Source organism: Pelmatolapia mariae, linkage group LG2 (assembly GCF_036321145.2).
Source record: "Pelmatolapia mariae isolate MD_Pm_ZW linkage group LG2, Pm_UMD_F_2, whole genome shotgun sequence".
Taxonomy (NCBI): Eukaryota; Metazoa; Chordata; class Actinopteri; order Cichliformes; family Cichlidae; genus Pelmatolapia; species Pelmatolapia mariae.
The window spans coordinates 31,927,493-31,950,639 of NC_086228.1; the positions used below are offsets into that span (position 1 = coordinate 31,927,493).

Below are 23,147 nucleotides of genomic sequence, written 5' to 3' on the forward strand. Positions count from 1 at the left end.
GAGCCCACAGACTTTCCCGATTTAGACAACATTTTGATCCATCTCTCATCTCTGTCAGGTTAATGGTTATTGCACAAGTAGATTTGTGGAGAAGATAAGTTTACAGAACATTGTTTTGCTGCAGTAAGAAGCTGTTCTTGTACAGCGTGAGTGTGGGTTTACAAGTTATCTTTAAGATCTTGATCATGATTTTCTTTGTGTTAGGATATCTACACCTAATCCACACGAACCAAACCTTTAGGATTCAAACAGTCTTTCTATTCTTGCATCTGTATTTTGTCAGGCACACCGCTCTTATTACAAGTACGCAAGATAACTGTGAATCACACAAAGCTAGAGTCAAGGAATAAAAATATGGAAGCTAAGATTTACTTTCAAGTCTACCAAGTAGCCTCCTGGACATCTGAAACCAGAGCTGTGAAAACGCATTTTCTTTAGTGACTGTATTTGTGTTTTTGTAAACATTAAAATATTAATGGTAGTGCTGTTTTGGCTGATGTGATAAATCAGGACAATAAGAATGCTGTCCATGAGCTCAAGCTTAGTAGAAGACGGCTGACACAGGATAATGAGCACATGAGTAAAAAAAAGGATGAGAACTCGTCAATAGTCTATCCTCATCATTTTATAAATCAGCAGCGGTGTTATGGGGGTAGTTGCTGCTACTGGAGATTCTACCAATTAAAAATCAAAACAAAAAAAGGCAAAACTTTCCATTCTTATGTCTTAAGATGATGATGCATGCAGACTGGGTTTCCTTACCTTGTACTTTTATTTCTGAGAGCATATGCACACAGATAGTTTGGTTAGAAAAGTGAAACAAGCTCACAGGTGAGTAATGGCAGACATTCCATTATTTTCTCCCAAAGTTCTTAGATTAGAAACTCCCTTTACAAAGCTCAGGGAATACAGTACCTAACCACTTCAGATCTTAGAAATAAATTAGCCACTGCAATGTTTATCCTGTATGGCAAGTAAACAGATCTGTCAAGTTACACTTTATGAAATGTATGGATTGGGATACATAAATTAGTGCAAATGAAATGTGGGCTGAACAGTTTGAAACAGATGAGACAAATACTGTGGGGTCCAAATAGTGGTGTTTGGAGGGGAGCTCTGTTAGGTAAACAGCAGCTAGAAGACACATACAGTGAGTGAGGATTCAGACAGTGGAAACTGAAGGAAGTCATCATTGCACAGAAATCTTGACTTGAGTGAGGGTGTGTGTGATGAAGAGGATGTCAGACAGAGCGGCACCTCCAGCCACAGATGTGTCTCCTCTAATATCATTTGGTTTCTTGCATAGTTCTTGTGTTTCTTTGGCCTGAGAGAGGCCTCCAATCATCCTGAATTGCTCAAGTAGTATTCCATTTGAATACTAAACTTGGTAACTTTGCAAATATTTCTCTAATATCAATTGCCACAATGCTCCAGCAGTCTTGTAAGGTGGTAGCACAGGTAGAGGGGAACGTTTTCATTGTCCAGAGGTATTCATCTGCAATCTCACTGTCCAGTAGGAGCCCCTCCTCTCTGCTCAAACGCCTCTAGCTCTCGCTTGTACCAATCAGGAGCCTCTGGGCCATTTTTTCCAGTTGGCTGGTGATCATAACCGTAGGCGACCATTAGCTCCTCATCTTTTTGCACAGCCCTCAAGGTTCGGATGCACTTGATTGGCCCAAAACGAGGATGGACAAACCTGTGCAAACCCAGGATAAACACACATGCACAAAGTCAGGCAAGAAACACTACTTTGTGATTTCATTGTGAGATATGCTACAGTGAGGTCTGTCATGGTACCACAAGTTAGATGCTTAGTATATTACTGGGTCTTGGGGCAAATCTTTGGAACATTTTTGATGTAGGAAAGGTGACATAAGACAGGGCCGGAGGCAGGATGTACCATGGACATGGTCCTATTAGAATCACCCACTGCCCTAAGTGGCAGTGACTGAAAGTGTTGTTTAAAATAGTTTAACATCTTCCAAATTTACTAAAGCTATCAAGTTAACTAAAGTAAACAGGTGCCTGAATTTATTCTCAAAGCATCTAACTCTGTGTTTTAGAGACTTCTACATTGTACTCTCAGATGGTGCAGCAGGCTAACGCAGGCTAACACAAGGATAGAATAGATGGAGATTCCACATGAATGTTACAACAGTTATTCTATTGAATGGGATGGCAAACAATGCTCTAAGCACCTGCTCCTGGAAAGAAACCTTGCTGGTTTACAAAGACGAACACGTAAATAAATGTGTGCATGATGAGAGTAATGATGGTTGATTGATGATCCTGAACTCAGTGTTTACTCGACACAGATGGGATATAAGCTGCTAATGCTAATATTTGCCAGGTACTTTATAGAGCTTATAAAAACAACTACTGGTTTAACTTTAAAACTTGACAGTGCTCACATGCTAAGTTAGCTTTTTGTCATTTGAAGCTTAGTAAAGTAAAATAATCAATCAAATCACTACATGTCGCTAGTTCAATGAGCTCTTAGCTCAGGCTTTCCTGAGCAGCTGTATTGTTTGTCATCTTTGTACATATACCTCTTGACAGAGGTTGCAGTTATTCTGAGTGTACTCAGAATAACTGCAACCTCTGTCAAGAGGTATATATGAATATAGCATTAGCCTCTTTACACTGACTAGCCCAAAAAAAACAAAAACAAAAAATCCACTGCTGGTGCTGATGTGATATTTTCCATAACAACATTAATGGGACCATTGCTGTTAGGGGGTTAAAGCGGGGTAAATGTACTTTTTTCTCTCTTGATCTTTAACTTGCTGTTACTGGAAGGGGAATAACCAAACGCAAATCAGCTGTTCACTGTCCAGGCTATGGCTCACTGTTCACCTACTGACAGCTGAAAACGGCTCCAGCCCCACTATATGACACTCTGTGTTATTAAGACAGCATGACCACTGAACTGTTCAAACTGTCTAGCTCAGCGGTTCTCAGTTCTGACAGGTGGGGCACAAGTTACCTGGCAGAAAAGTCATGCTGAACTAACTTTTACGGCGGAACAAAGAAATTTATAATTAATTACGATTAATAATATGCGCATCCGCTGAAAGCTGCAGCCGTGTGTCCAAGTCGACAGCCGCAATAAGAAGTGCACTGAAAAGTGTGAACACGTGGTCGGGTCTGTCGTGCATCGTTTACAGTGGTGCGGAAACCCAGGACTGGGTCACGAGAGACCCGACCACGTGTTCACACTTTTCAGTGCACTTCTTATTGCGGCTGTCGACTAACACATGGGGCTGCAGCTTTTGGGCTACGGCCTACACACATCAACAACAACAGGACCCAGTTCATTCAGTTTTAAGCCAGCGAGGCATGATTGGGGATCGGCGTGATAAGGTGTGCTCGCCTCCCCCGCAGCCGCACACCATGCCCCACCACAGCTCTGTAGTCAAAAACAGGCTCACTGCAGCCACTAAGAGTGAAGAGTATTAAACTCTCACTAAATTATATATTTTCATCTCTGTGAACAAGTTTCTGGATTTCTTTTTTTAAATAAAACTAAGACTGAACTTTATTTTTCCATGTTTGGCAATGTTCACATTCTGTTTAACTTGTTGCTTTTTTGAAGAAGTGCTGCAGACTAATGAAGCAGTCTAGTGACAAAAGTCTCTAATAGTTGTTTGAAATGAAAGTTGTTTGTTTAAACAAAAATTACTGAAGGATTCATTGTGAATGAGTTTGTTATCTAAATAAAGTTGCAGCTTTCTGTCACTGTTTTGCTTCGATGGGGCGTGAAAATATTTCTTCGTGCCATGTGGGAAATGATGAAAAAGTTTGAGAACCACTGATCTAGCTGAGGAAAAACAGTTCTATTAAGAATAATTCCCTTTTGTATAACTCATCAAAGATTGCTTGATGTCTTTGGGAACAGTAACAACATTGGTGGTGCATGACTATAGAAAGTCTTCAGCTGGTCTGAGTGAGGTTATTTCTGTTCAATTTGTAATCACATCAGGCTTCTTTTTTTAAATGTCAGACTCTGCTGGTCAACCTGTCAGCTTATACTCACGGGTCATATTTGCAGTTGGGGATGAAGGAGTGGTTTGCTTTATGACCCAGAGACGCGCAGTATCTGTCCGTCTGGTCAAATGGCTGAGGGACGTCTATCACAGTATCCTCATCGAGTGAAATTGTGTTTCCATTCAGTGCCCAGTCCCTGCTGTCCACCTGATGAGTCACAGATAAAAACACAAAGAAAACACAAGCGCATTTAATGGGGATAATACTACATACATGCAAAAACATAGCATTCAACACCATTGATTATCAAAAGAAGCTTCGTGTTAATCTATGATTTTTTTGGAGGGACCTAACACCTAACCAGTGGAATTCTGCCAGGGCAAGCAGGGGAGCACTGCTTGCCCAATGAAATCTAGAAATCAACATCAGTTTAAACCAAAGTGAATGTTATCTTTCTCCCTGCATTTTAGTATTAGTATTCGTAAGTATTAGCAGTTTTTATCTGTTTAACATCAACTTTTAATTATTTTAATCATTAGTCCATAAATGTTAGAAGAATGTGAGCTGAGATTCTAATAAATTAAGATATTGAAACCATAATTTGATTTTTTATAAATTAGTTTACTCTCACTACTTAGATACTCTTAATGACCTTGGTGCGTTGTTTGTGGTCTGTGTTTCATACCTCAGAGTGGGTGATGCGTACTCCATTGTAAAAAGCCATCACAGTGTTGGCCTCAGCATCTGTCTTGGCGAAAAGTCCCTGTCCTGCTCCTCTGATTGTAGAGTCTGCCACAAACACTCTGAAAAACAGAGGCAGGGGTAAGAGAATGAAATACTGACCACGAATTCAAGAGGAACAATGTGATTGGTCAGGATTCCTATAAAACGTATCTACCTTTGGCTCTCATAAGGATCTGGAAGCAGAGTATGGGTGGCAATACAGGTGGATGTGGATTTGTCATACGAGTACACAGGACCTTTAAAAGAAGATTATCAGATTAGTGGGATTCTTTAACCACAGGCCTTTCTCCATGAAATACAAGTGGAACCATATTAACCAGGCCAGAGGAAATGACACGAGCATGGGCGGTGGACAGGACATGCAAGGCAGCATTGGTTAACGAGTGAAATGTAAAAAAACAAACAAACTTCAATTAGAATGATACCAAAGTGACAGTAATTCCTCTACATATATCTCAGAACTGTTCACTCACATTAGCCATCTTAAATAAACGGTTGCATCCATGGCTCCTGCTGGCTTTTGGCTCTTGAAACTAGCCTAAATATTAATAGTTGTTGTGTCTCACATTTCTGCAGTTTTCATGGCTGGACACTGACCAGCTGAGAGAGGAGCAGCACTTAGTGTCTGCACATGTACATTCTGGACAAACCTGTGCTCACCAATGGCAGTGAAACAGAAGACTAGCTACAGACAAGTGTGCCAATCAAGCTGCTCTAGGCTCAGTTTTCCATCTGTCCATATTATAGACATGCAAAAAGGTAGTGGCAGCAAGTAAACAGTCAAATTACACTGATGTATCATCTGGACAGCATGTGTGATCACATGATGTGAAGAAGTTAGTGTATAACTTAAAGCAGTTTTAATAAATCCTTTAGAACTTTAAGGGGAAGCTTTCAAGAACATAAGATCAGCTCTTGTAGGTTTTAACACAGTTTCACACTTTGGCTCAACCGAAAACTTTCATATTAGCATACATGAACCGTGAACTTGGTTATATGTTAATCTTATTAAACCTGGTAGGAGCAGAAAGTAAAGCTGTCCAGGCAGAGTGCAGCAAAATGCAAAGGAGAGACTTTCACACAGGAATTAAAAATTATGAAATGGGATGTTTTAGTCTGGTCCATTTGTCAAGCTGGCAAGCTATTAAACTGCTAAACAATTTAACAGCTTGCCCATGCACACGACTGAGGTTTCTACTGAGGGATTCATTACGTTCCCAGTATATTACATTGCACTGAAACAATCCATGTTATCATGCATTATACCATAATACAGTTTCTTGATAATAAATGTATTATTATTTATTTACATCCATTAATGCTTTATCCTTTTGCATCTTGAAAATCCAGCATAATCAATTTTAGGAAAAGGGCAATTTCTTATTAAATGCATCAACTCCTGAACCATGTACCCAAAAACATGGTCTCTACAAACAAATACCAACTCAGCCTAAGTGGACGTTTGCATCACTCCTTACTATTGGGGCTGATTTCGAAGCGTGGTCTCCCAGTCTGGTTGGAGATGACAGCAGCAAGTCGAGCCTCAATGAGCTCCCCATCCACAAAGCTTCCGTATAGAGCCGTTCGACCGTCAGGGTAGATATACGCTACAGAGTCACCAGTCATTTCCCCGTCCTCGTTTACCTCCCCAAACACACAGCCTCTGTCCTAGACGCACCACAGTACACGCCAACATGCACAATACACATGGTTAGAAATACTTCTGCTATGTTCTGTATAAGCAGAAGTTAGACAGTAAGCTGACTCACAGGGTAGTAGACCCAGCATTCCCCACAGCGGTTGTTGTCTTTGTACTGGCCCTTGAATACCAGGTGACCCTCGCCATCGAACTCCTGAGCAGGCCCATTAAGCTCCCCGTCCACATATGTCCCATTGAGGACGCCCCCATCTTCGTAGGTGTACACACCTTGGCCCTGCAGAGCATCATCTACATAGAACCCCTCTAAAGTGCTGTGGGAGGGAAAAGAAGGACAAGTGCAATTAAGATTTTTACATTTAAAGTCTAAATTCAATCTTCAAGGTGAATAGGGCCAGACAAAGGTTATTTATGTCTCGAGTATTTCTTTCTGAGGTTTGTCTAACTATTCCTTCTTATTCAGGACAAACTTTAATCCTGAAAAACAAAACCAGTGCTGACATTCTAAAAAGTACAACATAATATAATATCATTATATCAGCCATATAACATCATTTATTAAAAAAGAACAAACAAAACTTTTTCAAATTTCTGTGGTATTGTTTTGAGAGAGGTAGTGGTGGTATGGCATAAAATAACTCATATTCTACAATTAAAACTAATATGGAAAAAAAATCTTCGGTAAAGTTATAAAAGCTATACTATTCTGTAATTAAAGAGAGCATTTTTGACAAAACAGGCAATATATTTGAAAACAAGATCTGAGTCTACTTAACAGAAATACAAGAGTCAGATTCTGAGGTTAAAAATTGTAAACTGTATTCTTTACTGTTTATACAATGTATACTGCAAGACAATTTTAGGGGTAGGAAAATGACATCTGTGATGGATTTATAATTAAATTGGACAGGTTTGGTCACAGGTTTTCTGACAGCCCACAAACAGACTGTGTTGGTATATCTGCAATGGTCCCATTAATAACCTATTCCATCTACGGGGCAAGCCGCTCAATCATGTGTTGTACTGTATGTTTGGACTTGAAGGAGGAGAGTAGTTGTTTTCTTGTTTACTTCTGATGCCACTGCCTGTAATCCAGTAATGTTTGTAACTGTAATGCTCAAGAACTTTACTACGTTTTTCTACTGAAAAGCACACATGCATTAACACAATATTAATAAGTAGGGCAATAATACGATACGAGCAGAGTAAATGTACTCACAGTAAGAATATTTTTACTGTCTTTAAGTCTCAAAACCTTCTATTGGCAAATAAATATGTAGCTTTGGAAAGGTGCCATTACAAAAGGTTTTGGCCACAGCTGCAGTAACACAGATGTTCACTTATCACACAGCGCACTATCACAATATCTGAGTCTGACTGCTCCTGCAGTGTTACACTCTTCTCCTTGGAGGAAACTGACCGCTGCTCAAAGCCATGTCCTCTGCTGTCACATGCATAATCTTAATTTTCTTTTATTATTTCCGATATATCCACAATAATAAGGCGTTTGTCAGATAAATGCAGAACATACATCTTTCATATCTGACAGTGACAGCGGTCAGATATAGTAAATGTTTTTAATTCAAGTAATGTCAGATTTACGTCCCCATCAGTGATCCTAACAGATTATTTAAGTTCTTAGTTTGTTATGTTTACAGTACCTTCCATCAAAGAAGAAGAACTTGCCCTTGCCATTTTTCTCTCCATGGGTGAAATGTCCTTCAAAGCGATCACTGGACGAGTAGGTCACAGTGCAGAAACCATGGGGCTGACCATCTTCATCCAATGGACCTGAAAATTCATGCAGAAACAATGTTTCAGTATGATGAGGATGCTTTTTATAATGAAATCAGGTTATCTGAAATAGATCCCAGATAGGCCCATCCATTTGTTTTCATGGATCTACCACAAAATACTAAGCAAAGCATGTTCAGCTGATTTAAACGTGTACTACAAATAAAGCCTGTAAAGGTTTCTGCTGAGGTCCTCAAGCCCCTTTCTTAAACGCCTAAAGCACTTCCTGTATCTATTGTTACATTTTAGCCACGTCCCTCATGGAGCAGCAACAAGACCCATTGATGATTACAGAGGCACCTGGCTAAAAGGACATGTCAGTCTAGAGCTCTAATAATTTGTTTTTGGACACTTTTGCTAATAGTGACATCTCTATTTTTTACTCTGGCTTTGTCTACTCCAACAACTTACAGAAAAACTCTTGCTTTAACCGTTACATCCAACCAAAACATCAGTTGTGATTTGTAAAGTATGAACCAAAGGATGCCTAAAGTCTATTTAGCATAGATAGGTCATTATTTTCAAAGTCCTCACAATAAACAAAGTATGTTTATCAATGTTAATTTGATATGTTTATCAAAGTATCAATGTTCCAGAAGTACAGTGTAGGTTACATCAGGTGGTTTCTTCAGTGGTGCTGACATAGCTCAGCAGAAACACTTGGTCTTTAGATATGGCGATAGAAATTAAACTCCAACTGATACAGGGTTTGTTTTGGGTTTTTTTTAAGACTGATACTCATATTTGGTGATTTAGTAACCCAGGTTTCTAATATCACAGGTTTTGTGATAATATCGTGACAATGCAAATTAAAAAGCAACGAAGCTGAAGAGTGCCCTCTGATGGACAAACTGCAACATCAACACTCAAAGTTGTTGAGTGCTTCTCCCATCTCTTCTTTTTATTGGATTTATAGGTTCTTATCAGCCATCGATAATCTGGCAAACAGCAAATATTATCAGCCTGCTGATAAATCAGTCAGGCTCTAATGCAATTAAACATCAAACACTGTTGTTCCTCTATGTTTAATTGCACTAAAGTTCCTTTCAAAGAAAACTGAAACAGAAGAATAATTCAGTCAGTTCCCATTAGTTGTTAATGACACACTGAACCAGTTACAATATTTTACTTCAGTCAGGAAATGAAACGGCAATGCTGGTGACAAAACACCAACTAAAATCTATTTTATTACAATAAGAAGTATCAGTACGTTCCTGGAGTGGAAATAAAAGCTTCATTTGCACGTGCTAATCAGCCATCACTTTGCTGACTGAGCTACACTCCCTGAAAATAAATAAATAAATAAATTCAACAATAATAAGTCGACACACTTTTAACCAATCATCGTGTATTCAAGTAACAATAATATTTATTAATATTTGTTATGTGAGAGTTTGGTTGACAGCATATTTGTACATAATTGTTACAGCCATCTTTCACTCAGAGTGAGTATAGATAACTGAGATTACACCAAATGAAACTAAGTTACAGCTAGAATATAAATGAGGCAAATAAACAGCAGTGCAACACGATACCGTTGTATTTGCAGAATTCAGTAGGCCAGACTTCAAACGTGCAAAGCTGTGCTGAGTCAGGGAAACGGGTTAAACCGTTTCAACCACTGAGACAAGGGGCAGTTATTTACTCGGGGTGGGTAGAAACCCTTTACGACGGTGTTGGGGCTTTTTAAACAACCTTCTGACTTCCTAACGCGTGTCCAGTCGGTTTCCTTTGAAAGAGCACTGTGATTAGCTCTGTGACGGGCTGTGTGCTAACGGGGGCTTCAGAATAGGGTCCGTAGCTTTCAGCACTGTGTGCACCACAGCGGGGTTTCTTTTAGCCCGGGTCTCCTAACGCGACAGCACTACTTTAGTCCGACACAGTGAAATCTCAGTCCAGCCTCTGAACGAGGGAGAAAGAAGCACCACATCACCCGCGCGTAACGGTGGTGCTAGTTTAAAAACAAAAAAGCGCAGTAACGAGTGCAGCACTAAAACAAAAAGTAACATTTGGTGTCATTCTGCACTTCCTGCCCTGCTGACTAAACACAGCAGCCACGCTGGCAGCGGAGCACTAATACCCCACATACCGCCCTCACGCGCCTGTCCGGCGGATCTCCTTGTCAAACAGAGGGCCTGGCGCTCCGAGCTACCGAGCAGGCCCGCCGACAGATCCACTCATTAAGATTTGTTTAAAGAGAATCGACACCACTCAGCCAAAGTGCTGAGAATACCTTCTCCAAGTGCAAATGCAGTCGTTCACGCGTACACGGCACGAATGGCAGAGGTTACGTACCTTCTACAACCTCTTCTACATTTTCATCGTCGCTGTCCATGCTGCAGGAGACCGCTGTGACCACACCACGGCTTCGACTGCTTTTCCTGCCACCCATGTGGCGTCGTTTGGGGACGGTAACATGACAACCGGCGACACGTTTTTTCACATGCCACACGTTTCGTGGGCATTTTTCACTGAGCAGTAATTTGCATGGAAATATAGCGTGTTTATATAAAACTAGTAGGTTATTATTAAAAAATAAGAAATCTCAACGAGCTTTCTTTAATAAAAAATCATAAGAGTAAATAAACTGACAGTGCAACTAGATTCCCCCCAGTAGAGCCAACATTTACATAAAGAATTTATGTAAACATTTAATGGCATTTCTTAGCTGTCTCTGCTCAAAGTGGGGTTTTCTACAAAAAACAGTGTTTCGAAATAACCATTATATAAGGTAACATTTTCTTCTTCTTTCTGCATTAAGAAGAAGAAAAGGTCATCTCACCCTAACCTTTTCTGTCATACCAGCATGTCCTCCATTACTACATCTATGAACGTCCTGTGTGGTCTTCCTCTTTTCCTTGTGCCAGGCGACTTCATTTACAACATCCACGTGCAAACTTGCTCAGCTTCATCTCCAAAGCAGTCCACCTGAGCTGTCCCTCTGATGTGGTCATTTCTAATGTTGTCAATGCTGGTCACTCCCAGGGGAAAAGCCCCTTCAGCTCTGCCACCTGTCTTTTTGTCAGTGACATCACTTCCAAACCAAACATCATAACAGGTCCTACTGCCATTTTGTAAACCCACCCATTCACTCTTACTCCTATCCTTCTGTAACAATCTCTTCATCACCTCTCTATAAAATGCCCCTTGTTGACTCCTGGTATTTCACCTCATTCCCTACATCTGCTCCTTGCAGCTTCAGTGTTACACCTGCCTTCTTTGTACGTCTTCATGAACACTCTCAACACTGTTTCTCTGCATGAAGCCCTACTGCTGCTCGCTGATCGTCACCTCTCTAGCTTCTACTTCATGGTATGGCTCATCAGCTTGATCTTCCTATACCTGCATCCTTGTTGAAGATCAGTACCAGAACACTTCTTCTTCGTTCCTCAGGCGTCCTTTCCAAAACTGTGTTAAATAATCTGGTTTAAAAGTCCACTGCCCTCTTTCTCAGACATCTCTATACCTCCACATGTAAATCATAAGGACTCACTACCTTTCCACAGCCTTTTCATAGCTGCCCTCACTTCCTCCTTATACTTCCTGATTCATTAGCATTCCTTTATATGTCATCCTCTTACTCTCATGTCCATACCTACCCAACACCTTCTCATTATCAATTTTCTTTCACCTACAAATCCACTAAAATCAACCATTCACCACTATCTCAAAACAAAAAATATGTGGTGAAAGCTTCCATACAGATGTAATCATTAATTTCTCAAACATTAAATACATACATTATATTTTGTCGTAGCATTCAAATACAATTGCAGTTTATACAGACTATGCCAGGGGTCAGCAACACCCAAAGAGCCATTTGGTAGAGTTGGATGTCTCGAGACCGGTCTTGGTCTCGAGACCACTTTTACGTGGTCTTGGTCCCGACGGACTGTTGTCTCGGCCTTGTCTCGGTCTTGCTGTCGCAGATCGACATAGTGGTCGAGAGATTTGGAGTCAGCAGTAACAACGTAACATTCGATAATGTGTCATGCGCAAAAGCACCAGCTCTAAGAGCCGTGCTTAGAGAGTATTTGTAGTGAATCAGAAGAGTCGACTCCCATTGAGTGAGAGCCGGCTCCTCACTTAATTTCCTTTCGCTGCTCAGCTCTCACAGAGTGGCTCAGCTATGCTCCAACCCCTCCATATTGTGGACAATCACATGCAAGGATATAGGATAATATCATTATGTGAAAAACAGAGAGGGTGAGACTTTTTTGTCTCGGTCTCGGTCTTGGTCTTGACTCGGTCTGTCTTGGTCTTAGTCTTGATCTTGTCTTGGTCTCGATGCCCTCTGGTCTTGGTATTGTCTTGGTCTTGGTTTAGGCGGTCTTGACTACAAGTCTACCATTTGGACCCAGTTTCCACGGAAAAGAAAACACTGGGAGCCGCAAATACTTTTTGACATCTAAAATGAAGATAACACTGTTATTGTTTTTTACCTTTATGCTTTGTATAAACACCTGTATTGTGTTGCTTATGAAATCAATTAAGTGCTACAGAGAAAATTAAATTTTATTTATGGAATGAACACATTTTGAACTCTTAAAAAATATAACAAAAAGGAAAGACACCTAGTTGAAGGTCTCTTTTAAATGAATTAAAAAGCTGAACTTAAATTATTCATATACCAAACAAAAACTGTAGCGGAGCTTTGACCTGAATTTTAAAAGAAAAATTCACTCAACTGCTAAAAAAATGAAAAATAAATATTTGCAAAATATCTGCATAAATATTTATTTTAAGTGGTTGACGTGTGTGGCGGGGCGTGGTCTGCAGTGCCGCTACAGGGGAGGCGGACGCACCTGAGCGGCATCCGCAATCAAGCCTCGCCGGCTTAAAGTCTGTGCTCTTTCTGCTGTTGTGTCGGGCTGTGAACTGGAAAACTACCGCTGGCTGTGTGGCTACAGCAACAATGTGTGAAAAGTGTTCAATAAAGAAAAAAGCATGTACATGCAAACATCGTTCGGTCTGCTATTGCGCACAGCGTCTGCACGAAGTCACTTCATCTTTACGCAGGACTGTAAGCTGTCGTCTGTGAGGCGCGAGCGGTGTTTGTTTTTACCATAGTTCATGGTGGAGAATAGCTGCTCACATACGTATGTGGATCCGAAGCTCCATACTTGGCCTGTTTGGGGTTGACAGTCTCCATAAATGCATGGCATTTCGGCTGGTATGGTTTATGCGAGTGTGACGCTTATTTTGAGCGATGAAAAATAATAACATAATTTTATTTTGATATTTCAAGACCACAATAATCTTCCAATTTACACTAGAAGTTAAAAAAGAACTAACACAAATAAAATACACTTCAGTTAAATACTTATAATTTGTTTTCAAACCACGTGGAGCCGCAGTATAAAGACTTAAGAGCCGCAGGTTGCCGACCCCTGGACTATGCTCATGCAATCTAAGAAATGCCCCCTACAGTATCAGGCCTGCAGAATAAACTCACACTGATAACAGTGCATGGTATACAGTGGCATGACAAACGAAGCTAGAGCCGCTGTAATTAAGGACCATCACACTTTAATTGTTCAGTTCTGTGCATGCATTTATACATGTGCATATATGACTATATGATATGCTGATGATAAATTAACAGCAGGTATTAAAGTTTTAGCCAGGTTTTTTTTTTCTTGTGGAGTGTTAGTGATAGAGTTCATAGAGAGCCCTGCCCACTCATGGCAGATCTTTAGCTGCACAAGAGTCACGGGACTTGCTTACTTGCAGAACTTGTGGGATGTGCTAAAGTCCCTTTGCCCCAGGAAGTACCTCCTATTTGTTATGTAAAGCTGACTTTGTGTTTAGGAGCAAACTGTGAGGACGGCTGTGTTTCTTCCTAACAGTGTGATGGAAGCGGACTCCCCTCTTTTGTTGGCTGCAGTGTCCCTGCTGTCAGTTCTGCACATGGGTAAGTAAAACACAGCAGCTTAATGGATGTTGTGCAGGTCAGGGTATTGTCCCAATTTAATAATAATGTGGGTGTGGTTTGCCACTCCTGTGTAGGTACTGTGCAACAGCAAGACTAGGCAAGTTTTACACTTAGCACTCCACTCATTTAGTGATCATCAGATCACATCTGAAATGAGGATTTCCTCTTGTCAGCAGCTTGAACATGCTTTCCAACACAGAAAAGCACATAATTTCTAAATGCAAACAATATCCTTATTATTTTAAATGTGTGCATTTAACTTTATACAAGTTTACTGATTTATACTGAGCGATCTGCTCTTTTTGCACATATGTTGAGCAGTATATGTTGCCGTGTTTTATAGTATAGTATTTTTATAGTATTTTCAGACTTTGATTCTTGTGGGCCTTTAATGTGGCTTCAAGCGTTTCTTTGCCCAAAAAATTGTGTGCAGGTTTAACTATCACCAGGCCAGTGTTAACCGGAATTCTTGATCATGGCTGTTGTTGATGCATTTTCTAATGTGGAATCATTCTGAGGAGAATGTCAAAAACATGATAATGCGAACACCACGGCTCACCATGAAGCTCAGAATATTCTTCTGGGTAGAATCTAGACTCTGTAGAGCATTTGGACAACTACGAATCTGCTTTGAGATAGAGGAGCTGAGAAGTGCCTGCTGTTCAACTGACACTTCATGGAGCTTGGTCAGTTTTATCATGGTGGTCTACAGAGAGAAGTTCATAGCTTGGATTTTGTTCCAATGTTCAATTTTATCCCTTGAAAACAAAATCTACAGTTTATTAAACTGTGCAAAAAAAATTAGGTGGCTAAAATAGGAAATATACTTGTGAATTGTACAAAGAAAAATGTAAAGAAACCTCTGTCACTGTCTCCTCTCAGGCTACCTGGCTCGGCGGGTAGGAAGATCCAGGATGGCTTACAACATCATACCTCCTGTTGTCACTGGACCTCCAGAATTTGAGAGGACATTCCGTGCACAGTAAGAAGACCTGATTGTAATGCTATAGTCAAATGAACTGAAGGGTAAAACTAGTTTAAACAGACTACTTTAAAGTAGTAGTCTGATTACAGAGTGATATGGGAGAGAATGCCTGAGGAATGGAGAAACAGTTTACTGGTACCATACCATGAAGTTATTCAAAGGAGTTTCTGAAGCTAGGTTAAGAAGAGAGCTGTCAATCAGTGAGCAGCAGTGTGGTGGAAGGAGCTGATCTGCAGTGAGAGTAGGGACAAGGTGGAGCTCCAAGGATGTCCTAACATTACCTGTGTTTGTTCTCAGTCAGAACTGTGTGGAGTTCTACCCTCTCTTCCTGGTGTCGATGTGGACCTGTGGTACCTTCTTCAGTGAGGTGATTGCAGCTGCAGGAGGGCTGGTGTACATGGTCGCTCGACAGATGTATTTTAACGCATATATCACGTCCCCCAAGAAAAGGTCTTTCATGATGCTAAAATATCAAATACTTAAAAGCACATGGTGGCAGCGCTGACTTTAAAGTATCTGATGTTTGACCTATTACAGCACGCTGACTGAGTACTTTCTGGTTTGCAGGTTACCTGGCTTTATTCTGAACTTGGTTGTCCTCGGCATTCTGTCTCTGCTGGGTTCGATTGGAGTACTGCGTGGAATACTATACAAATACTTTATCTAACTTTGAAAAATGTCATCAAACTGTGCAAACCAACAAATAAAGTTATTTGTATTTGGTAGAAGTTTTTATAAAATTATTTTCCAGTGTTTATATTTTCAGTTCTTTATAGCTTAGAGTAGGTTTACAAGTTCAGTTGTTGTTGTTTCTAAATTAGTTTCAGTGTTTGATTCAGTGCTGTGTATTTTTCCTTATTATTATACTATGTGTGCTATTTACGATTAACTTTTCAAATCAAATCAAATCAAATCACTTTTATTGTCACATCACATGTGCAGGTACCCTGGTACAGTACATGTGAGTGAAATTCTTGTGTGCGAGCTTCACAAGCAACAGAGTTGTGCAAAATACAATAATGTAAAACAAGCAAAATATAAAAATGGCTAATCTAAAAAGTAATAAATATATGTACAATATGTAAAGGTATATTCAGTTTTACTTTTCGAGTTAACTATTTTCTTTCTCTATACTTTTAGCTTAGTTTTGATTCATTAATATAATCTTGGAACAAAGACATATCTGTTAAATATAACATATCTGTTATATTTAACTGTGTGACCATGGCCTGCATAGCTTATCTAAAACAGCATTTTCCAACTTCAAAAAAGGAGTGGCTTTAAGCGATTTACCTTCAAGTGTGCAACACCTTAAGTGTTGTTTCCGGCAAGAACTGTGGTACAATAAAATAACTGCAAACAGTGAAAAAAGGGAAAAAAAGATGAACTATTCTGATGTCGTTCTGTTGTTTGTCCCAGCGGGTTGTACGTTGCCCCCTGGCGGCTGTGAGGTGCAAGTGCCTGATAATAGCCAATGAATTCTAGCACTGCCGAGAACCTCAAGCAGTGCTAAATTACGCTAGTCTTTAATTTTCCTATCGATATTTAGCGCTGCAACGTTTGTTTTTCACGTCGCTGGGTATGGGTCCTTTCATTTTACAGCTTATACCTAACTGCGTGTGGCAGCTAATTTTAAATAGCATCCGGATAACGGTTATTAGCATAGCAGCAGCTAGTTAGCGCCACACTGTTAGCACGGTGTGGTTTACTTTGGCCAGCTGGTCTCTTTGATCAGTTTTAAAAATACCCGTGGTTCACGTGACCTTTAGGAGGGTCCGATACCAGACAAACAAGCGGTCTTAGGGTTTAGCTGTTAGCATTATTAACGCTGTTGTAGGTACTGTCTCTTAGTCACGGCGCTGCACTGGTGTGTTGAGAATAATAAACTCTTGTTAAAATTTGTTGTTATTATTATAGGTGTGGCAAAAATGATGATTAAAAAGAATTGTGTGCACCGCATGACAACAAAATGTAAGCGTTTACTGCCAAGTGACAGCAGAGGCAGCTGCCCAGAGCAGTTTTGGTAAACAGCATTTCATCATGTTGTGTAACATACGTGTGAAAAGCTGTACGGTCGTTTTCAAGCATGCGTAGCTTTTGCTACAAACAGTGGATAACCTAACTTACAGATATTTAACTGTCAAATGTTCCTGCAGTGTCCCCAAGAGTCGCAGCCCTGCATTCCAAAAAGGAAGACGAGTACTTCACTATGAGCTCAGAGGATGGTGAGACAACACACACACACACCCCTCCACTGTGTGCATGTTCACTCTTTCCTGTGCCTGACGGCTCCGTTCGCCTGCTGCAGGTGACATGGAGAACCAGGCTGAGCTGGAAGAGAAGACCAGGCTCATCAACCAGGTGTTGGAGCTTCAGCACACTTTAGAGGGTAGGCACGTGCAGCCTCACAGCTGTTACTTGCTAAAATGGAAAATGAATGTTTTAAATATAAACTGTAAGGCTTCTTGTGGGGTGGCTTAGACTCGTGTTGGACTGTTAAGCTCTGCAGCTTCATGTCACGCTGGGATTTGTAGATGAAATTGTGCATTCACATTTTTAAAAGTTGCTCCTAACTTTACACACTGTAGATGGGCTTTTAGTGGGAAGCATCAGAATGTTGATTTCTCTATGTGAATGTTACTCATAAATGTATCTGTACCAGCAGAATGTTCACAGATTGATAACAAACAGGAACACTACATCACTCAGAGTGGATTTGAGCTGAAGTGCAGGCTGTTTAGCCTCATTTTTAAACCAGCTTAGTTTGGCCCGTTGAACTCTACACCGTCTGGCTGATGGTAGAAACTCATTCTGAGAGTTCTGGATGCACAGTGTTTGAACATTAGCGGGGCAAGGTGACTTCAACACAACCCTACAGTCTCTGCAGTGTGGACAAAGTCCTTGGTGTTTCACGCCAAGCCAGTGGTCGATGGTGGCCTCAGTGATTGCCTTACTTTCTGAATCAATACAAATCTTCTTCTTATGGTTAAATATAATTTCCCTGTTGCACGTGCAACACTGAGATGTGTTGTGTGAACAGACACACACATTTATTTTATGTGTTTGGAGAGTGGAAAGATCAGGAGGTGTGACAGAAATGAAGGAAACAGAATAGGAGCACCTAACATAACAGTGTTTGCTGAACTATGAATGAGCTATAAATGTTTTTTTAAAAATGGATTCTAGGATAATGATGATGTTTTAAATTGTAATGAATAAGTTTACCACCCGTGTAGTTTCCACATTCCTGTATGGTTGACTGATGTTTTTGTTGACGTGTTCAGACCTGTCTGCCCGAGTCGATGCTGTAAAGGAAGAGAACCTGAAGCTGAAGTCGGAGAACCAGGTCCTGGGTCAGTACATTGAGAACCTCATGTCGGCTTCCAGTGTCTTTCAGACCACTGACACCAAGAGCAAACGAAAGTAAGGAGACCTTCAGAGAGGCCTGACCTAAATCCACCCCTCCACTGTCCCTTAACAGACCCCAGACCGTACCAGAGGACGGGACTCACGGACCCTTTAATACTGCTGAAACCTGAAACCCGTTTCTGTCTCTAACATGTGCAAATAAGGGAATTTGTTGTTTTCGTAATGTGGCTGCAGTGGCCAGTGTTGCATTCATTAAAAGAGAATGTCCAGAAGAAAAAGAAGAAAGGGAGACCTGATCCAGAGCTGCACATTAATATTAAACCTAACTCACGAGCTGACACACACTTCAGCTCTGTGTCAGGAAGGACAGCTGGCCTGAATCCTCTTCTTATATCTGAGTGCCTGAAATCTGTGCAAGTCTACAGAAGGAAAACATGCTTTGCTATGTTTTTCCCACATAATGAGTCCTATTTCATAAAGTACAGTACTGTGAGAAGGTGTTTAGCACTTTCCTAATTTCTTATTTTCTTTGCATATTTGTTACAGATCATCAAAAGTTAGACTTTGAAATTAGTAAAATGCAGTTTTTAAATGATTGTTACACATGTTAAAACTATTCAAACCAACCTATGTGGGAAAAGTAATCCTGACTTGATCCAATTGAGTGATGAGTTTGCCACTTAACACAAATAATCGACAGCAGTTTTTGCACAACCAGTTATTTGGTCTTTGGGGGTAACAACCATAAGTAGGGACAGAAAGGTAGGTTTGTATAGTTTATTTCCCTTAAATAATCAAATAATCATTTAAAAACTACATTTTATATTTGCTCCGGTTATCTTTGTCTAATATTAACGTTTGCTTGATCTGAAACATGTAAGTGTGACAAATATGTAAAAGAATACGACCTCAGGAAGTTGGAGGAACACTTTTACACAACACTGTCAATCCCATTTATTGTTCTGGAATATCTAAATGATGAGATACGATTCAAGCAGCTGTCACCTGGTTAACTGTAACACCAACTCTGTGGACATCACAGTCAGTTCAGTTATGTTTGCAAACTCGTGGCACACAAACAGGAAACCAGTGAGATACCTGGAACTAGACTTTCTAGAATCCTGTTGTGCAATCTGTTGATGTAAACAAAGAAACCAGACCTAATCAGTGTGTAAGATGGACTTCCTGTTTAAGAGAGGATGAGTGCTCTGACGTAAGAGCTCAGCTTTTGTGCCATGTTCATATATTCAGACTTTGGTTTTTGGCATTTTGCACACATACAAAGTAAAGACAAATGGCCTTTTGTGTTTGAGCTCTGAAACAAGCTGTTTGAACTCGTGGTTAGGTTTCTACCTTTAGGAAGCCTGCCGAGGGGCAGCACACAGGTCTTGTGAGCTGTACTGCATGTACGTTTCGGAGTGATTAAATAAATAATGGTTTGATTTTGTATGGCTATTCTGTGAGTGTGACAAAAGTCTCAATGTTGCCATGCATTCAGTGCTCACAGATGCAAATCAGCGGAAACAAGAATATTAGATTAGCTTCCAGCCAGTGTGGGTAGTGTTACACCTCCTGCAGATCTTCTGATACACAGGAAGGCATCACCGAAGAACTGAAACTGGATTACAGTTGTCACAGTTCAGATGATGCTTTGACAGTACCGGTGACGTTACTGCTCCTGAACGCTGCACACAGGCCTTACACACAAAAAGAAAACTTCCACACCACAGATGTTGAAGTGTTTACATTAAATTCTGTCTTCTGCTCTCGATACTTGTTAGTGAGGAGCATGGCTTGATCTAAAATGGGATTGACACACCTTGTTTTAATTCTGAGTCAGTGTTGCTGCCATTGCTACAGCTCCAGTAGATCTTTGAATGGCTACTTTAGTTCCAAACCCCTGATCTTTGTCATTTCAGTGTGATGTCACTTCCTCTTTCTTGCTGCTCACCTCAGGTTGGGATTAAACAACACTAGTGGCACTGTTTGAGTTCACAGCTAAAACCATGATGTGTCATTTTGATTTGAGCCTGTGTGTGCTGATTGATGAACTTCTCTTTAACCATGCTGTATATTGTTTACATTTTGTTCGATTGCCAGTTTGACTTGGCAAGTCTTAGTTAAATAAAGTTACGATCTTTTCATGACGTTTCTAAGTGATATTTCTTGAGATAACAATCTCTTTTTTTTTTATTTGCTGCTCACTCAACTAAAGGTGCTCACCAGGACCTGATACCATCCATTATGCATTTAACAGCTGGTGTATGAATAAGAACACACAGAAAGGTGGTCAAACTAAAAAACAAGGAAAGAAACAATTTTGGTATATTCAACTATATAATAATAACGATAAGAAGAAGAAGAATATGTACAAATGATGACAAAGATGCAATTTAAAATAGTATCTTTGCTACAGTGTTACATCTAGACCAGCGGTCTAGATTGAGTTGAGGCCCTTGTGTGAAATTTCTGGTTTTCAGTGTTTTTATGGTTAACTTGGATTCCCTGGGTCTTTTCCCGTGTGTTATAACTTTTCTATATATTTTCACGAGCCTTATATTTGCTTTGTGACTATGTGTCTTATTTTGAAAGAAATATTTACACATTACCATAGCGACCAGAGAGCATTAAGGGGCAGAGAGGAGGATGTTACTCTGTGTTGTTGGCGCATTTCAGGAGGACTAATAAAGTTACACAATTACAGTGAATTTGCATTTATTATTATATTTACAAAATACCACAGTTTTTTTTTTTGGTCTTGAACTACTGCTCAAGACCAAAAAAATGCAATATTTAATTTTTGCAGATGTGAATTTAAAAATATTTTGCTCGGTTATATTTATATCAGCGGTGCATTAGTATCATTGAGTCAGAAGAAGAACTACAGTGTGTGTATAGCTCTCAGGGAACTGATGCAGCTGCAGTGTGGCTACCTTCTGTGCATCTATATAGCATCAGACTGTGGATACCAACACTACATCAGAATCCTCTGCATGCTTTAATGCTGGATTTTGTTTGCGTCAAGTAAAATACAGAGTGTCACCATACTTGGACAGCCTATAGCAATGGCCTGTATCAGATGCATGATCAGATGAAACTTGACAACTTTGAGCATCAAGCTAAAGAGTGCTGTCGCTGCAGGGGATTATTTGGACTTTGAAGAACCTGTTTTGCATGCAACAAAGAGCTGAAATGAAATCCTTACAAGACAACTTGATATCGGATATTCTTTATTTGTAACAAAAATAGAACAGTGCAGTAATTTACTCACTGAATAGCTCTGGTGTTACATCAGTGAAACGTTTGGGTGGAGTGAATTTAAGCAGCTAATATGAGCCACCACTGTGGCCAATTTGGACACTTCCATCCATCCTTATTCACATAACAGTCAGTTTAGGCACATGTAAGCCTTTTATTGGACGTCCATGTAGACAAAGTCTTTGTGCAGCAGGTGGCGCACTAATCAGCCTGAGTGAGAGTTTCCTTCTTGTCTGTGGTCTTCAAACTTTAATGAGTATCTGACAGACAGAAAAAGAAAAATGTTAAGCAAACCATAGCTGAAGAAAACCACACACAACGTCCACTGACGCCACCACCTATCACTTCCTGGCTTATCGTTTAGGTTAACGAGTAACACAAAGAAAAACTGAGCTTTGTAGATTTTCACAGACCGAATTATTGCAGGGAGAACTGCACGCATGCATATAGTATATGTTGGAACAACTTGGTGCACCTCAGAATAACTTCAGTCAGACTAGCTGCTGTGTGACTGAATGTCTGCATGCCACCACAAGCCCAGGTGTGAAAGTAACAGCGGCGCTCAGTGAGGGGTGTTTCGTCATAATTATTTTTTTCTATTATTTCTGTTCTTTCCAGTCTGACCTCATACTTGTCATAGGAAGAGAGTAAGAGGTCAGACCAGTTGTACAACAAGCCTGGTTTTCTACCTGATCTGGTTTTAATGAATATTCCTGTTTGATTTAACAGGAACTGAAGGTGGTCTGAAACCACAACATTGACTCTTTTCTTGTACTAGTTGCCACAACTCTGTTTCCTGAGATGATGATCTTCAGTGCACTCTGTGGGAGTGGGGGTGCAGCCGTATGTGAAGTGGCTGGGATACTGATGGGAGAAACTGTTGCATCTAGAGCATGTGGTCCAATCTACTAGCACTACTGTGAGCTGACCACAGTGGTACTGAATCCGTTTTAAAGGTTCATCTTAGGAATCAGCAACTTGAATGACAGAAATCCAACAAGATACTTTGATCACATACGTTTCATAACATCACATTACATCATGTGACATAAGAACAGGGAAGAACTTTTCGTTTGATGGCTGCTTGCTTTTAGTTTTGTGCATTTTTTTTTACTGGTTTTTTTGGGGGGTTTTTTTTGGTTTTTTACACAAGATTGTTTTTAAGTGCATAAAAACACACTTAACACAAGTATTTGGGTCAGACCTCACTCAGCAGAGCCCAGACATCGGAGTCGGAGTGGACCACCAGGCGCAGTGCAGAGACCGGCTGCAGCGCTGCTTCAATCTTTCCTTCAGCTAATCCATTCACAAATTCACCTGGAAACACACAGCAGTAGGTTGGTTGTGTGTGTGTGTGTGTGTGTTTGGGGGGGGGGGGGGGGGTGTCTATAAAAAGCACAGATAACAGAGTAACTTCC

The 23,147-nt window shown here is 40.3% G+C and overlaps 4 protein-coding genes across 4 annotated transcripts in view; 2 read left to right on the forward strand and 2 right to left on the reverse strand.

The window, feature by feature from the left end:
• Positions 1-748: 748 nt before the first annotated feature.
• setd7 (SET domain containing 7, histone lysine methyltransferase) lies at positions 749-10,602 on the reverse strand. The gene is made up of 8 exons (XM_063498755.1): positions 10,478-10,602; positions 8,050-8,179; positions 6,501-6,702; positions 6,210-6,399; positions 4,886-4,967; positions 4,673-4,790; positions 4,037-4,194; positions 749-1,696 (listed from the first exon to the last, which is right to left on the reverse strand). The coding sequence occupies exons 1-8, from the start codon at positions 10,572-10,574 to the stop codon at positions 1,504-1,506; spliced, it is 1,170 nt and encodes a 389-aa protein (XP_063354825.1). The 5' UTR covers positions 10,575-10,602; the 3' UTR covers positions 749-1,503.
• A 3,354-nt stretch (positions 10,603-13,956) lies between these two features.
• On the forward strand, positions 13,957-15,840 carry mgst2 (microsomal glutathione S-transferase 2). Its single transcript, XM_063487592.1, has 4 exons — positions 13,957-14,096; positions 15,000-15,099; positions 15,400-15,552; positions 15,670-15,840. The coding sequence occupies exons 1-4, from the start codon at positions 14,036-14,038 to the stop codon at positions 15,767-15,769; spliced, it is 414 nt and encodes a 137-aa protein (XP_063343662.1). The 5' UTR covers positions 13,957-14,035; the 3' UTR covers positions 15,770-15,840.
• A 686-nt stretch (positions 15,841-16,526) lies between these two features.
• Positions 16,527-20,615, forward strand: LOC134645369 (short coiled-coil protein B-like). The gene is made up of 4 exons (XM_063498788.1): positions 16,527-16,681; positions 17,259-17,327; positions 17,411-17,491; positions 18,387-20,615. Exons 2-4 carry the CDS (start codon positions 17,312-17,314, stop codon positions 18,527-18,529), a joined length of 240 nt encoding a protein of 79 aa, XP_063354858.1. The 5' UTR covers positions 16,527-16,681; positions 17,259-17,311; the 3' UTR covers positions 18,530-20,615.
• A 1,147-nt stretch (positions 20,616-21,762) lies between these two features.
• The window catches only part of zgc:154054 (Alpha-1,3-mannosyl-glycoprotein 4-beta-N-acetylglucosaminyltransferase B-like), a 28,161-nt gene continuing 26,776 nt past the window's right edge, over positions 21,763-23,147 (reverse strand). Inside the window, exons 14-15 of the mRNA XM_063487605.1 lie at positions 22,934-23,046; positions 21,763-21,989 (exon numbers count right to left, since the gene is read on the reverse strand). Coding sequence (XP_063343675.1) covers positions 21,972-21,989; positions 22,934-23,046 — 131 coding nt within the window. The 3' untranslated portion in view covers positions 21,763-21,971. The remainder of the gene's footprint in view (positions 21,990-22,933; positions 23,047-23,147) is intronic.

What these genes read in the sequence shown, in the direction of transcription:
- setd7 (XM_063498755.1), bottom strand. Translation starts at nt 10,574, where the DNA reads ATGGGTGGCAGGAAAAGCAGTCGAAGCCGTGGTGTGGTCACAGCGGTC. An exon ending in TGTAGAAGAGGTTGTAGAAG is followed by an intron (nt 8,180 to 10,477) that starts GTACGTAACCTC and finishes ATGAATTTTCAG; the next exon opens with GTCCATTGGATGAAGATGGT. An exon ending in TTCTTCTTCTTTGATGGAAG is followed by an intron (nt 6,703 to 8,049) that starts GTACTGTAAACA and finishes TCCCTCCCACAG; the next exon opens with CACTTTAGAGGGGTTCTATG.
- mgst2 (XM_063487592.1), top strand. Translation starts at nt 14,036, where the DNA reads ATGGAAGCGGACTCCCCTCTTTTGTTGGCTGCAGTGTCCCTGCTGTCA. An exon ending in GCTGTCAGTTCTGCACATGG is followed by an intron (nt 14,097 to 14,999) that starts GTAAGTAAAACA and finishes GTCTCCTCTCAG; the next exon opens with GCTACCTGGCTCGGCGGGTA. An exon ending in ATCACGTCCCCCAAGAAAAG is followed by an intron (nt 15,553 to 15,669) that starts GTCTTTCATGAT and finishes TCTGGTTTGCAG; the next exon opens with GTTACCTGGCTTTATTCTGA.
- LOC134645369 (XM_063498788.1), top strand. An exon ending in GCTTCAGCACACTTTAGAGG is followed by an intron (nt 17,492 to 18,386) that starts GTAGGCACGTGC and finishes TGACGTGTTCAG; the next exon opens with ACCTGTCTGCCCGAGTCGAT.